The sequence below is a fragment of the Fistularia commersonii genome, chromosome 29 (assembly GCF_037954325.1).
Source record: "Fistularia commersonii isolate RoL2024-O1a breed Wild chromosome 29, RoL_Fcom_v1.0, whole genome shotgun sequence".
NCBI classification, from domain to species: Eukaryota; Metazoa; Chordata; class Actinopteri; order Syngnathiformes; family Fistulariidae; genus Fistularia; species Fistularia commersonii.
In genome coordinates, this window is record NC_141312.1 from 2588176 (window position 1) to 2604269 (window position 16094).

The 16094-nt window shown below is 45.4% G+C and overlaps 1 protein-coding gene across 4 annotated transcripts in view; it reads left to right on the plus strand.

Moving 5' to 3' along the window:
• nrg2a (neuregulin 2a) overlaps positions 1 to 16094 on the plus strand; it is a 68055-nt gene that overhangs the window by 49442 nt on the left and 2519 nt on the right. For 2 of the 4 annotated variants that reach the window (XM_086177440.1, XM_086177442.1), the window contains exons 4-10: positions 3269 to 3389; positions 6887 to 6945; positions 11242 to 11265; positions 12585 to 12687; positions 13133 to 13256; positions 13363 to 13490; positions 13593 to 13814. In XM_086177440.1, the coding sequence (XP_086033566.1) occupies positions 3269 to 3389; positions 6887 to 6945; positions 11242 to 11265; positions 12585 to 12687; positions 13133 to 13256; positions 13363 to 13490; positions 13593 to 13814 (781 nt within the window). Of the gene's footprint in view, positions 1 to 3268; positions 3390 to 6432; positions 6510 to 6886; positions 6946 to 11241; positions 11266 to 12584; positions 12688 to 13132; positions 13257 to 13362; positions 13491 to 13592; positions 13815 to 16094 lie in introns of all 4 variants that reach the window. The other 2 variants (XM_086177441.1, XM_086177443.1) reach the window with 1 other exon arrangement.

Sequence of the window (16094 nt, forward strand, 5' to 3'; positions counted from 1 at the left end):
TAAATGATCATAATTCTAAATTGATACGCCCCCCCATTAGAGAACAAAGTAAGACGATCTCGTCCTCCTTTTCCTGCATGTTTTGTCTGCCATCCATTCATAACAATGAACGCCAGTTCCTTAAAGTGACTTTGAGCTTTGGCAACACCGGAGTGAAGACAAAGACATTTACGCCACGGAGAACTCCCTAAAAGCCGTCTTTGCGCGCTATTAGCGACACCGAGGGCTCCTCTCCGGCCGTTATCTTCCGAACATCACATGACTGCACGAGGCTGCGTGCGTTCCTCGGCGCCAATGACCTCCAGTTCGCCGCGCATACTGGAAGCCACTGCCTTACGTCAGTTTCGGGCCTCGGCGGATAAACAAACGCAGGTTGTTATTTCTTCCATGAAATTTTATTTAGGCACCAGAGTATAGCTGGATAGCGTGCATTGTTATTCTTCCCTTTGCTACGGGTGCTTCGGGGAAGAATCTCGTCCGTTATTCTCTGATAACGTACCCCTTATCTGGCATTAGTCGGTATTTACCAGGAGAATTGGCATAGGGTGTGCGACTGGACATTTTCAAACGTCTTATTCCTGAGCGCCATGAAAACACGAGCTCCTATATTTCAGCCAAATTCTCCCGGGGTTGCCAGACTCATGTGAGAAGGAGGGCCCACCCATGTTGACAAGCTGGCTCTGTTTATTAATGCCAGACTTTAAAACGCCGCCATTTCCACATTTGGAGAAAGTTACAAGCTGGTTTAAAGCAGCGAGCCTGCATATTTCATCGAATGGACCCTCGGCGGTTTAGCCCGGAATTAATTCCTCACTATTTTTGTACTGATCAGCATAAACGTGGCCTCCTCTCAGCCAGATGATCGCCTGGTCCTCCTTTGCGCTTATAATCAATCATGTTGCTGTTACCCGTCTCTCGGTACGAGCGGCCGCTCAACATGTAGGGATCCGGCGGCTTCGCCGACCGCGACTCGGCCGGCGGTCCGAGCGGAGAGTCGTCTTTGGGGCTCTTTTTTTCCGTCCTCGGTTGGTACCCGTCCAGGCAGGAAGATCTGGAGGGCGGCCACAGAACTGGGTTAATGTCGAAGACGTTCGGCTTGGCTCGACCCACTTTTTCTTTCGTAGCACGTGTTCGTCGGCCCAATGGCACAAGCCTGGAACTGGACTGGACTCAGCTCGGAATTCTTCCGCGGTGACTTATGAGCACCGGGGAGTCGAAACTCGACTTGGACTCCCGACGTAGGGACTGGACAGCGATGCTGTTTCTCCCGACCTTAACGATTATAATCCCTCCTTGTGGAATCCGGTTAAAACAAGCACGGATCACGTTCAGATCGAGCATGGGATGTGAGAACGGACAAAAGGCGCTTGTTTCCATATCAGAAAATATTCAAAAGGTCAAAGACCACCGTCAATATATCATGTGCTGTTTGTCTATTTACCTTGTTTGAAGGTCCGGGTATCACTAATCCGTTGGGGATGCGATAACATGTGGCGAATAACCGAGTGTCTTATTCTCCAGAGGTCCTAAATAGTCAAATTTGGCTTTTCTTGCTGAAACCGATGACCAGCGAGGAGAGAAGTGAGTCCACTCAAATGGATTTCTTCTGACATGTAGCCAAATAAACTTTGACAGCAGAACATGACCGGGGTTCAAATATCAGCCTTGATCCTTTCTGTGTGAAGTTTACATGTTCTCCGTCTCCCTGTGTGGGTTTTTTCCGGGTCGTCTGGTTTTCACCCACAGTCCGCCCACATGTAAGCCAGGTGGGCTGGAGGAGATTATGTGCGAGTGTATACGTCTGCGTGTCGGCCTCCGTGGAGGACTGATGATCTGTCCAGAACCTTTTCCCCTCCGTTCCCTCCACGCAACGCCGCCGTCCCAGATAGAAACCGGAAGTCGCGCAGTTTGTTTCGCTACCTCCGTGTTTTGCCTCTTTTTGCAGTTTGAAGGCGGCACAAGGTTTCTATTTCGAGTCTTGGTGGGTCTGTTTTTTTTTTTTTTTTTTTTTTCTCGAAGATTCCTTCTTCCCGACGGCTTCGTCTGATCTTTTTTTACGAGGCGTTTTTAGCGGGAGGAGTAGAGGTCAGGTGTGGCTACGAGGTAGTTGTGATTAACCGCCGGACTGCGAGCTTTTCGATTTGAAAAATGTGCTTTCTTTTCCTGTTTTTGTATGAACATCTTTGAGGATAAGGGGACCTCTGACAAAACAACACTGCGATATCTGGTTTTTTTATCTCGCCGCTCCTATCAGCATACCTCGCTGGGTGGAGGTTTGATTTGAGCCGTTGTTGACGCGACATCTCGAGTTACCGAGGACCGCCCAAATAAACGCACTAAATAGTTTCCCGATCAAATGTTGCCTAAAACCGCAACGGAAATTGTGATTATGTCACACTACGACAGCGGTCTCTTTTAGGTTGAATGATATTGTTTTATTGCGTTCTTGAGTGTGTCACAACCAGGATGTTACGTGGCGATAAAGGCTGAACCTGAAATGTGCCTTTAGCGGGGCTCCTTCACCTGAACAGAAAAGTGGGAGTTGCGGCATCTTGTCTTTTTGGCAGAAGGCCTATTATATGTCAGAAGCGGTGGACGAAAATCCGAGCGCAACCTTTCGGCTGCGGAGGTTGATTAATTGTATTTTCCGAGGTCTCCCAACTGGAAATCATGTATCACAACTAACAAACTGTCACATTCCGCCATGATGCTCACGGCGTTTGACGGCAGGTAAACCGTTGCGTTTAGGCGTCGACGTCTCAAATGCAACGCGAGCCCCTCCCTTCTCAAGCCCGATCCTGCCGTCGTTCACCTGGCTCAGCGCTCGGCCTCCCTTCAAAGGTCCCGATAAGCAGACTTCATCCTAAACATATTATACCTATTCAGCGAGGGGGATTAAGAGCAGATACATAACATTTAGGGCCTTTCCAAGAATCTCGGTCGGCCCGTAAACAACTCCTACGCCGTGTCAGGGAAATATTTATCTTTGCTCATAGAGCTTCTTGCGATTGTGTCAACACTGCTTAGAGACACAATCGCGTTCGATGGAGAACTAAGAGTTCTCGACGAAATACAAGTGTATGAAGCGGGTTAATTGTCACTGCGGCGATAACTCTATGTTGTAACTTACCCTTCATGACTTGCCCCGAGTTTGACTCGGCTTTTTCGTTGCTTCATCCGGCGGGGCCGTTGGGAAAGTTTTCGGACCGAAAAGCTGAATGGGAAACTTTAACCGCCGCGCATGTGTGTTCTCTCTTGTCCTCTTTAGTTATCACAACGCCATCTCCAGGCTCAGGCCATGCCAGAAGATGCAACGACACAGAGAAGGCCTACTGTGTGAACGGCGGCGACTGTTACTTCATACATGGTGTAAATAAGATCTCCTGCCAGTGAGTTATCATTAATACTTCATTTCCCCTGTGAATGTTCACAAGCGACACCGCCTTCTTTCAGATATTCTTAATCCAGCATAATTCAACCTTCCCTCTAGGATATCTGTATTTATGATGATGTCCAATATGCTGTTTATTTTTTTTTTTCCCCCCATCTGCTGTTAATTCCTCGAGAGCATTTGATTCCTGTTCTTCTTTCTTTCAGCGGCGGCGGCGGCGGCGGCTGCTGCGGTTACACCTCACAGGGATTTTTTTTTTTTTTCCCCCCCCGATCCGCCCTAGCTACCCACCTGTTGTGTATTCCAACGCGAATAATGGAGCGAGGCGGGGGTGCGCTCACCCTTTTAACTCGTGTTTAGTGTACAGGAGGGTTGCACATTAAACCCCTTTCAAAATGTCATGAGTCACCAGTTTAGTGGTGTGCAAATATTTATGCCTGTTCGAGGCCCCCAATGAGGTAAATAGAATCAGTGCTTACATTTAAGGTCCTCGGCAAAGGGGATCACGACCTTTGTCTAAAGTGCGCAAGGGAAACCATGTATCTCCGCTGTGTCGGGGAGAAACAAGTCGACATCGACGTGAAAACAACCTTTTTCCTCGTCCTTTTCGGTTTGTATTAATCCTGTCAAGGTCAAGAATTATTATCGAGCGCGGGGGGCGATTATCAAAAAGTGATATTTTCTTTTTCTTTTCCTTTTTTTTTTTTTTCTTTCTCTCCCGTAGAGCCTTTTTAGCCTTTTCATTTGTCATTCACGTGACACCGCCGAGAAACGGCCGTAACCGTAGCCGCCGCGGTGCAGCCAGAAAAAACACCGTGTTATTCTTGCGGCGCGAAAATATGCACGCGGTTGTGAAATATTCTGCCGCCCGAACCGTGCCTCGAGAAATGAGCATTTTTCGGCGGCGTCCGTGCCCAGTTGGCCCAAGGAAGAATGCTCGACAAGCAACGAGGACATGGCTGCAACAGCCGTTCAATACGCTGTGTACAAATTGGAGGCAGCAATAACTCAATTGCTGTAGCTAATTCACTCACGGCTGAGGCATGGGTCCAGAAAAGTTGGATAATGCAGTGAAGGTCTGCGGGGATTTGTTGCCCCACAGCCATCTCATCCAATATAGGCCAGGCTTCAGTGAGTATTACGTACCGGCTAAACAAGTCCCGCAGACAGCCAGCCCTACTTTTACGTCACGCTCATTCAGCATAAAGAGCAAAAGCTTTCGTTTTTGTGTTATCGACAAATTTTCGCGCACCGTTATTATCCCGCTGACTGTCTGCAGCTTGATGAATACATCGTTTAAATGTGTAAATGTATTTGTCTGAACCATTCCCAGGTTCCCACAAATGTACTTTTAGATTTGGTTTATACAAGAGTGTGCTTGTGAGCTACGTCACAGGTGAACTTCAGAGGAATAAGTCACCCATGACTGGACGTGATAATTAGATGTTGTCAGAATAATCCTCCTAAATCATGAATGAAGTAATCAAGCGATTGACTTTTGTGTCATTTCAAACCACCCTTATGAAGTATTGCAAAAAAGTTCTCCATTATCGCTAAATACAAATACACAATATAAGGTATTATTTTCATTTTGTCATTTTCATTCAAAAATATATGTGTTTCCTTTTGTGTTTTTTTTTCTTATTTAACTGATTTTTTTTTTCCCCTCGTTCTCTTAAGGCCTTCATGCCCAGAGAGCTGAATTGTGTATTTCACTTTATATCTACTGTACCTTTCACATTCGCTTCCACAGGGTCACAGAAACCCAATGTGTTTATTTTCGAACAAAGAATTATGACGAGAATGATTTATTTAACTTTTTTTTTTTTTGGGAGGGGGGGGGTGTGAAAAAAGCGTGATAATAGAGTTTGCAGCTGTCGATATTTGCACAATCATCTGATTTTTAGATTATGTAGTGACAGTTTATTTCTCTCATCTTTCAGCCAAGTTTCCATGGTCTAGATGGTGCTATCCCCCACCATCACTCAGGATGAGTAATTAAATGCTGAACGTTATGGCGCTCCTGGGAAGCGTTGTGTGCAACCAGTAAATCACCAGCAACGACCTTTGTCAGATTGGTGGTCTAGATGTGACTCTTGGTGGAATGTCGGTGCCCCTAAACGACCAACCGCTCATCCTAATGGGATTATAATGAGGAGATATGGTTCAGCCAAACAGACCTGATGGAGATGGTAGTCTGTCTTCAGTTATGATAACATAAAGCCGCATGTTAGAAAGCTTGTCCCGGGTCCGAGTTTGGTTTCAAAGCAAGCAAACAGAGAAGTGCAGTTATATTGCTCTATTGGGGAATATCTCTGTTTTCAAATATTTTTTAGACCCTGAAATATAACATCTGGATTGTATTACCTCTTGATTTCACTATTTTGTATAGAACCGGCCCCTTTAAGCAGGTTACGAGCAAGACTAACAAGTTCCCATCTGGGGCCGAGGGCAGAAATCCGTCCTTCGCCGCGATGCTTTCACAGAATAGATTTACCGATTATCTCCAGAGCGACGGCTTCCCGAACACATTCCTCCGCTCATCCACCGAGTCATGAATGTCACTCCTCCCGTTGCAGCCCGGGTCAAACAGAGACCAGAGCCTGGTTGTCAGTGGGTTCGGCAGAGAAAAGCTGCGGGATCGCTTTGTGACTTCTTTTTGTGACCTTTGGTGGGATTGTGCAAAAAAAAAAAAAAAAACAATATTTGAATTCATGGACGCAGGAAAATTATGATGTTTTATGATCTTATCAACCACATTATTTGCCTCCAGATGCAACAGAGGATGATTCTTCTGCTTTTAAATTTGTTCAACAAAATGACTGAATTCATCAGACGGTGATTATTTTTATCATTACTGTTATTATCACAAGAGGTTGTCATCGAAATAGCATATGTGCGCTAATGTCTCCCGACATCCGTCAAAGTTACCGTGTCTCCGTGGCCCGACTCCAAAGGACCCCCCCACCCCTATTCTTATTTATTTTATTTTTTTGACGTTTTTACTTCTCTTGTCATAACACTTGTCTGCTCCTTCCCAGATGTCCAGGTGGATACTCCGGCGAACGATGCTTAGAGCCCGTGCCGCAGCGGTTGAACATGCCCAATCCTTTAAAAAGTATGTTCAGTTGATATGAGCAGCTGAGACCAGAGACACAGTAGTCACTGGATTACCTCTGTGGACTCCCGCTGCCCCCCTGGTTCTCTTCCGCCTTCTCCTCCTCTTTCTCCCTCTCAGGTCAACACGCAATGAGCCGTGCACGACAACATGCACACAGTGGTGTCATCCATGGGAAAACTCTGCCTCTGCTGTCTGTGGTTGTTCCGTTGGTCTAATTCCATGTTTCTCTCTCCCTCCCTCCCTCTTTCTCTCCTCAACCTGTCTTTTGCATACTCTCAAATTCTTGCCCTTTCTCTCCTCTTGTTTTCTGTCTTTCCTTCCCACTCCTCCTCCTCCCTCCTCTCTTTTTGTGGCTTTTTGTTTCTTTCCATCAGGTGTCCAAATGACTTTACTGGTGATCGCTGTCAAACCTACGTTATGGCCAGTTTCTACCGTATGTCAATTTCCTCTTCTGTCACTCTTTGAGACTGTTCTCATCCGTGCATGCCGGGCGTAGAGAGACCACGTCGATATCGTAATGTGCTATTTGTTCATTACCGGATAGCGGTGTCTGTGCATTCTCCGATGAGTCATTAGCAAGCCGGCGCGGTCCGGTCGTGCATGCATTACGCTTTAGTTGCTGTGCATTGCATGCGCGCTCGCTAAGAAAAAAAACAAAAATAAAACAAGAGCGGATGGTAAATCCGACACCAGCGAGTAGGTGGCTGAATTCCGAATGCATTGCAAAAGTTGGTCGGTAACAAAGCCGGCTACATGTAACAACGCAGTCCAGAGGCGAAACGGTCACCGAGATCCCGGTTTTTGGCTAACTTACGCAAAAGGTGCTTGTGTGCGCACTAAGCCGCAAACACGTGCACGTGTGATCTTATTAGCGCTGATCCGTGAATGCCAGGCGTCACCAACAAGCATGAACTAATGGCCATTAAGGACTCAAGCTTTTAAACTGATAACGGAAACCCAAAATAATGCTCAGTGAAAAGCGGGCCTATTTTCAAAGGTGTGGAGGTGCAAATACAACCAAACACCTCTGGACTTCCAAACAGAACGAAGTTCAGCTGTCAGATTTCTTGTTTTGAAGTTTACAACAAGATAAGATATGCTTTATTGATCCTCATAGGGGAAATACTTTTTGTCACAGCAGCGCAACAATGACAGTATCGATAAATATGAGTTTAAATATAAAAACATAATTTGAAAATTAAAAGATTGCAAAATATATATATATATATATATATGTGTGTGTGTGTGTGTGTGTGTGTATATGTATATATACGTACGTATATATATATTTGTATGTAAACAATAGCACACCCATTCACAGACATGGCATCGTCAGAATATCAAAGCAGCCTTATTAATATAATGTTTAAATATAGAAATGTCTTAAAAAAATTAAAAGATTGCAAAATATATATATATATGTGTGTGTGTGTGTGTGTGTGTGTGTGTGTGTGTGTGTGTGTGTGTGTGTGTGTGTGTGTATATTCGTGTACGTATATATATATATATATTTATATATATATATATATTTGTATATAAACAATAGCACACTCATTCACAGACATGGGATCATCACAATATCAGAGCAGCCTTATTAATATAATGTTTAAATATAGAAAGATCATAAAAAAATTAAAAGATTGCAAAATATATATATATTTTGCGATCTTTTAATTTTTATATATATATATATGTGTGTGTGTGTGTGTATATGTATATTCGTGTTTGTATATACGTATATATATATATTTGTATATAGACAATAGCACACCCATTCACAGACATGGGATCGTCAGGATATCAGCGCAGCCTTATTAATATAATGCTCTCTGACTTTAGAAAGATAAAGATAGCATGACTGTTAGCTTTCTGGCAACACGGACAAAACCAGAACTATTTCAACAATTACAGAAATATGCGACGTTGTTGTGTTTTTGCAGTTTCTCGATGAATCTGATAGAAGGCCGTTTATGAAAGAAATCATTATCCATCCGTCCGTCTTCTTCCACTTATCCGGAGGAGATATCATTATTTATTGGCAAATAGAATTCAATAAATGGGAATAAGGCAGATTTTTGTATGGTCAAAGCATCATGTCATTGGGAAATAATGAAAACGAGAGAGAGAACCATCCGTCCTGTGATTCAGAGCCAACGCAGCCGTCAATTGTTTAGTAAACTAATCTCTGCAAAATAATATTGATAGTTGTTTCTGACAGACAAGTTGCGCAACGGCTATTACTTTCCTGATGGAATGAATAATGATCTTTTCCGCCTTTTTTTTTTTTTTTTTGGACAACACTGCACACATTGAGATTTATTTGGAATGAGGAAAAACATTTCCGTGGCAGAATATCCCCGTTGCGTGTTCAAACGCATAAACGTCATTCAAACGAGGCGCACGCGCGTTCACGGGCGGGCCGTGCACACCAGAGACACGACCAGCTCTCAAAGCGGACACGTGTTTTCAGTCCCGGGATCCAACGGGATCGACCGGAACAACCGATACCGATGAGTTCACGTCAGAAACTTTCCGCGAATCGCGTTTATTTCCAAATGCCCCTTCGGAGGCGCCCGGCGTGGCTTTCATACGTGCACGCGCTGTGATAAATTACCGAAGCGGGTTGACTCGCCCGGGGAAAGAGAAGTAAACTCCGCTTGGCACCGCGGTATCATCAAACACATCCATCACCTGCAGATTTATATCAACAATGGATGACGGTCTATGAAGAACCGGCCCTTGATAGATCTTGCCCTTAAGGTTCGCGCTTTCAGAACCACCCCTACGGTCTCCGAGCATGCCGTACGAGGTTAGCAACATGTTATTGCAGCCTTGATTCCGTCGGCGTCTGTGCCGCCTGCGAGGTTATCACTTGTTGTGTAAGTAAAATTGACGGCTAACGTGACGTGATGTTACTTAAACAAATAGTCATAAAGGAAACATGACTACCGTCGAGTGCGGAACGTGTAGAACAAAAATAAAATGAATTTATGCCTTACAGTGCGACGAAGACTCCGCCGGTGTTTCGCCGTCTCATTTGTCAGTATCGCGTCTCGTGAGCCCACGTGTTTTCGTTTCAATGTGACATGACAGTTAAGGGGGGGGGGGTTAAAAAAAAAAAAAAAAAAAAAAAAAAAAGGAATTTGCTTTTGGAGGCGCTGGCTGGATTTTGGATGCCGTCCGCAGCCTCATCTCCCCCTGCCTGATTTGTAGAGCTTACACATACTGTTTGTTGTATGTTGGCGCAGAGCGCTATGCAAAATCCCCCTTCTCCACCACATGTAATTTCATCTCGCATTAGATTGTAACGCACGGCGCTGGAAATACTTGTCCTCTGGCAGAGCAGAAACCGTTGTGTGGGAGCACTTTTTCCTTCACTCACAACTCTCCCCGCTTTCTGTTTAACTTCAGCGCAGCTGTGTGTCTGCATCAAGGACAGAATTTAGTTCTGGTTCTCGTCCAGCCGCGAGAACGCCGAAAACCTCGCTTTACATGCTCGCACATTCAAACGACGGCACCGACGGCCCATCGGGCTAAATGAGACAAAAGTGGCTCCGCCGTAAAATAACTTTTTTTTTTCTGTTTTTTTGGCCAGGTTAAATCCCGATGCACGTGTGTAAAAATGTGATTTTCAGACCGATCCATCACATCATTAAATGTATGCATATTTCTTTTAAATACCCTGCGGTATGGTGTTTTTTAGAGAGACGTAACACCCCTTAATGACCCATCATATATTTCACAATTTCTCCTCTCAATTAAGGATAATAAATCAGATTCTAGCCCGGAGAGCCCACAGCGAACATAGGCACATGTGCGCACACATCCATTCCATACTTAAAGACCCGCTTCCTGGAGGGGCGCCTCCCATTCCCAGGAGAGACCACAGAGAAGGAGGATGGCCTCTGCTCCTCAACCGTAAGGGCTTGGCTTAACAAGATCATGTTGTCGTAAGAACAGCTGGGACTTGCTTCAACCCAAGTAAAGCAACTGAGCTGCCAGAGATATGCGCTCAACTGGTTGGTGCGATCCCCCCCCCCGTCCCCGTCCCCCCTTCTCGCTCCCCGCCACGAGCCCCTCTCCGATAGATCGAAAAAACCCTGCCATAATACGCCGGCCCTGTGTTATTACGCCGGATCATTTTAACTTGCCCGTTCATGCGATAGGTGTGTTTGGAGAGTCGCAGTGTTAAATTTCTAGAATGCAGGAAACTGAAAGCACAGGTAATCTTAGCACATGACGCATAGTTTCCCCTACGCAGTCAAAACAAAAGGGGAACATTATCTTCATAACATCCTATTTGGAATCACGTATTGTGTTGAGGCGGCCAATTTTGGCTCGCTCGCTGCAAAAATGCGTCAGGAACTCCGGGTCCCTCGGCCGAGAGCAGCCTCTGAATGTGTTGTGACACGCAGCCGCTGGAAACGCCGTCCGCCTTGAACGCACGCATCATAAAAGTCGACGTAGCCTACAAACGCGCTGACAGTCGCGGCCGCGAAGCCTGCTTGAGATCCGCGCGATCTGCCGTTCGCTCTTTAAGGTTACCGACCACGTGGTCTCGACGGTTATTGACTCGTTACCGAGTGTGTGTTCTCACTTTATGCAATGTTTGTTCTTGTTTGCTCCACTTCACATTCGAAGGTGCTTCTCTCTTAATCTGGTCTTTGTTCTTTGTTTTTTTTTTTGTTTTTGTTTTTCTCTTCCAACTGTCAACCCTCTGCAATGGCAGAGCATCTTGGGATTGAATTTATGGGTATGGAACAATCCATTTTGTTTCTCAGTCCTAGCATTAGCTACTAAATAGATGTCCTTCATTTTGACATGCTTCTGTTCCATCTGTGGTGTGAACTCTAAATCATATCGTCCCTCAATTAACCAGCCAATCTCCCGGTCGACCAAACCGTAACCCGAATCTAAAAAAGCAACCGATTCTCCATCAGACTCGATTAACGTGGATGTCATCACGTAGATCTATTAACTGTCTCACTCACAGTAGTGCTTTGTCCATTTTCGCCTGACTTCCCCCCCCTTGTCTTTCCGTAACAAGCATGAGACATCATGTTTGGAGCTATCGGATTCCTTTTACCCGACGCCGAATTCTATCTCCTCAGTCCTTCCGCGTCTCACGCCTTTCGTATCCGCTTTCCCTTTTTGTGAAACGCCGTCGCTTTCTTTTCCCGTCGTCGTGATCTCTTCCATGTGTCTTGCATCAGCCCGCCATTAGCATTAGAACTGCGAACTGTTAAAAGTTATATCCGTAGTGTTTGATTTATCCTTCAAGGACTGGATGCAGATGTGAGCATGCAAAGCTTTATTTAGATCTTAAGTCATGATTTTTTCTCCATCTGTTCCCGTTTCCATTCCTATTTTGTCAGCTCTTGTCCTCTGCTCGCTTTTCCAAAGAGGTGCTTTAGTGAATCGAGTGCAAGATAAACACTAGAGGCGGGTTAAAGAGATTACACAAGTACATTTACGTACCACGCGTAAAATGTATTATTAGCGCGCGCCGTGCAATAGAAATGAAATATGACGTATTTCCTGGCGATAAATCAATGGGCCACAATGATTTATCCGTACCGTCAGGAACGTGACACAATTTCACACATTGACGGAAAATGACGGATGGCGATTCAAGAGAAGTAAAAGGGGAGTCGCGCAAATTGAATTAATTTTCTTTACATTATTTATCAGTAGCAGCGCCGCCTCTTTGTAATTCCCCAGGGAGCGTTGGGGGGGGGGGGGGTGTACAACCGATACAAAAACTTCTTTGGAAAAGCAAAAAAAAAAGCAGCAGCCAAGATCTTTGTAGTTGTACATTTAATTACATCTTAACATCATTTGAAATTGTCAGAGGATAATGTGAATATCGGCGAGTAGGGGAAGATAGAGCTTCAGAAAACCCTGAATTTAGCGAGATATAAATGGAAAAGATGAAAATGTAAATAAAAAAAGAGACTAACTTCACTCTGTATGTGTGTGTGTGTGTGTATGTGTGTGTCTCCCTCTCCCTATCCTTCCTTTTCTATCCATCTATCTATCTATCTATCTGTGCATCTGTGAATGTGTTGACAGAGGCGGAGGAGCTCTACCAGAAAAGAGTCCTGACAATCACGGGTATTTGCGTGGCTCTGTTGGTGGTGGGCATCGTGTGTGTGGTCGCCTACTGCAAAACCAAGTAGGTCCCGCGGACGAACCGTCGCTTTCGAGCAGCCGAACTTCTATCGGCGTCGGTGATTCGTTAAAAACAGAGGGTCGAAGCGTCCGCGAACGCCGAACGTCATTTTTTTAAAATTTATTTTTATCGGTGGCCCTAAACTAGGGCGCAGTGAAGCAATCGATAAAAGGAAGGATTTTACATTGAATCGGTGTCAATAATCTGATTGATTGAATTAAAAAAAAAAAACTCAGTGAGTCATCGGTTTGGACGGATTTTTTGATTCGATTCGTAAACAGTTCGTGCTTCACGATCCCGTCAAACCGTCTCGCATTAAAAGACAAATATAAAAACCTTGTGTGAATCTTCACGGTGGCCTTTTTTTTTTTTTTTTTTTTTTTTTGCCTGTTTGCACGACTAAAGTTGTTTTTGTTTTGGTTTTTTTTTTTTTTTTATTTTTTTATAGGAAACAGAGAAAGAAGATGCACAATCATCTGCGACAAAACATGTGTCCAGAGCACCCCAATCGAAATTTAGCTAATGGACCCAATCACCCAGGACCAGGACCGGAGGAAATCCCAATGGTAGATGTGAGTTTCTGAGAGGACTCTCATCCTTACTGAATTTCACGGTTGTTTGCTCCCGATGCTTCTCTGCTCCGTTGGATAATCGACGTGCACGTCCGTTCCAACACAGTACATGTCAAAGAATCTCCCCGCGACCGAACGAGTCATACGTCCTGCGACAGAGGGCTCGTTCCCTGGCAGCCACGCCTCTTCCAGATCTCACAATTCTTCCTCACGAGCCCATTCTTCTACTCACAGGTGAGCGCGTCCGTTCCGCCGACCGTTTCCGACGGCGGGTGTTTCCGCGTCGCTTTCCCCCTAGAAGGCGCCGGCGCTAACGCCGTCTTTTTTACCCGTCAGACATGAAGAGCGAACGTGGAGCCTGGAGCACTCTGACAGCGTCCTCTCCGACTCGCCCGGAATGATGTCATCGTCCGTGGGGACCAGTAAATGCAGCAGCCCTGCATGCATGGAGGCTCGGGCCCGCCGGGCCGCACACTGTGGTTACTCTGACCCCCATCGGCCGGGCTTACAATACGGGGACTCCTTCGACTCCTTGGGAGACTCTCCACACAGCGACAGGTGAAAACGAGGCCCGTGAGAATGAAACCCGACTGGGTTGCGTCTCGTCGTATCTCGCTCTCGGTGTCAGGAGACCTATAAGCCGAGTGCGAACTCGCCGAACACGCGGCGAGCCCGACAAGATACGCTTCGGTAGCCGAGAGTGAAAAACAGGGCTCACATTAATGGGAGCTCTGAGCTCCCGGCTACTGTCATGTTACTCCCGAGCAGCGTGTAACTTTCTCTTTAATCGGGTTCAGTAATAGCGTGACCTTTTTGCCCGCCTTCTCGCCCGGAGTCGTGTAGGACGGCGTCCGCTTCATCTGGGTGTCAAAGGGATGAAGTTAAATCTTGCAAAGTACATGGAGTAGAATGGAACCCGCCGATTGCCCGGTTGCATTTGCAAACGTAATCTTTTCGGAGGAGGCGAATGGTGGAATTGGGTTCGACCCCGAAACCCTGAAAATATACCTTTTTTTTTTTTTTTAATCAGGGTGGACCCGGCGCCAAATTACCTTTAGTCTTCTTTCATTTTACCGAAATGAAAATTTTCCTCGAAATCCCACGACAGACATCCGGTGCTCCGACAACCAAACCTCTAGCGCAGGTTTGCGTTACCACCGCAGACACCGGTTGGAAATCTATAATTTTCTCCGAAAAAATACAGAAAAAAGGGCTGAAATGTACGAGGAAGGATCCACCAGTGATGCTCGTCCAGCCGCGACAGGAACAGAGAATATGTTAATTGTTAAAATCAAGGTTCTGGTTAAGTTGGAGTTAGATGTTCACTTGGAACCGGCAGTGGGGCGGCCTGGCTCCTGGCTTCTGGCTCCTGGCTCCTGGCTCCTGGCTGTTGGTCGAAAACGGTCGACGGTCGTCTTGGAAACGAACGTTCGTCGTTCGATTCCCGAGCTCCTCCAAGCCAAAGTGCTGTTGAGCAGGACGCCGAACCTCTAACCGCTACGTGGCTGCTCATGTTTCATCCATGATATACAAGATAAATGATAGATATATATAGAGAGAGAGATGTGTGCATATACATATATATACTTTGAAAACTTTTATTTATTTTTTTCTAGTTATTTTGTGAATATCTGGGTGATATTTTAAAATTGGCCCACCGTTCTCGAATACCTGAAATCTTGCAGCGTTGGCAAGAGTTTCTGTATTCAAAACAAATAACAGGTGCTTCCCTAATTTTCAACAACAAGTCAGACAAGATTCATCTTGCTTTTTTATGCGGTTCAGTGGCTTAGCAGTATATATGTCAACAGTACCGACACAGACCAGCATTTGTGTATGAATACGACCTTGGCAGGGCTCGATTACGTAACAACCATCCCATCAGAGTCATCCCGCGAAAAAAAAGCACGTCATTCATCATGACAGCACCTGCAAAGGCCAAACCGGCAGGTCGCTATTGGAATATTTTGTTGACAGGATCCCGGGGGTCGCGTCTCGAAGGCAGTTGAAGACGTCGCAAAATGACGAATCAAGTCGAAGAAGGTATAAAAGATGGCGGCCGCGGGAGATCGGCTCCTGTTATACAAAGACAACGACCAACCGATAGGCTGGATTTGGCAGGATTTGACTTAAAGTGTGTTCAAAATGGTCGGAGGATGAAGAAGACCAGAACAGCTGCCTCGTCCTTTAGCGTGAGTTTGCCCGAAATGTAAGACGGAGCTCAGAATCAGCCACTTCGATGTCCAAGAACTAAAGCAAAAGCAAAAGTCGCTGCGTGTCAGACGGGTTTGACAGCATGTGAATGAGAGCGACTGCAAACACTTGACATTTCATGGTCGGATGTAGAAGACGTTCAAAGCCTGGACGGCCTGAACATCAATTTTTTTCTCTGAACAAGGGAAAGTAAGATGCGGATGAGAGAGGAAATACGCGAAGGCAACACCGGCAGATTCGTGTTGCTTTCAGCGAGTGGAAGCCGCTTACTTTTTGGAGGTTGCTCTTTGTTTTGGGTCGGGACAGACCGACTGTAGCATTAAGAAGCACTGAAAATCATCAATTTCTCCATTTAAATTTTTCTACTGGACAAAAAAAAACAACATGATTATGCATCAAATTGTTCAGGAGCGTTCCTCTTGGTCTTCAGGGGTGTGGATATTATCAGATTTGAGAATTTGGAAAAAACAAGAATGGACCCACAACAGTTCCCTGAGGGACACCCGCTAACCGCTTTTGCCACTAACGATGTTAAAAATGCTTTTCGACCAGAAATACAACCGTCTTCGTTTCTACCAAAGGCCACAAAACACTTATTACATCATATAAGCAACTCAGATGCAT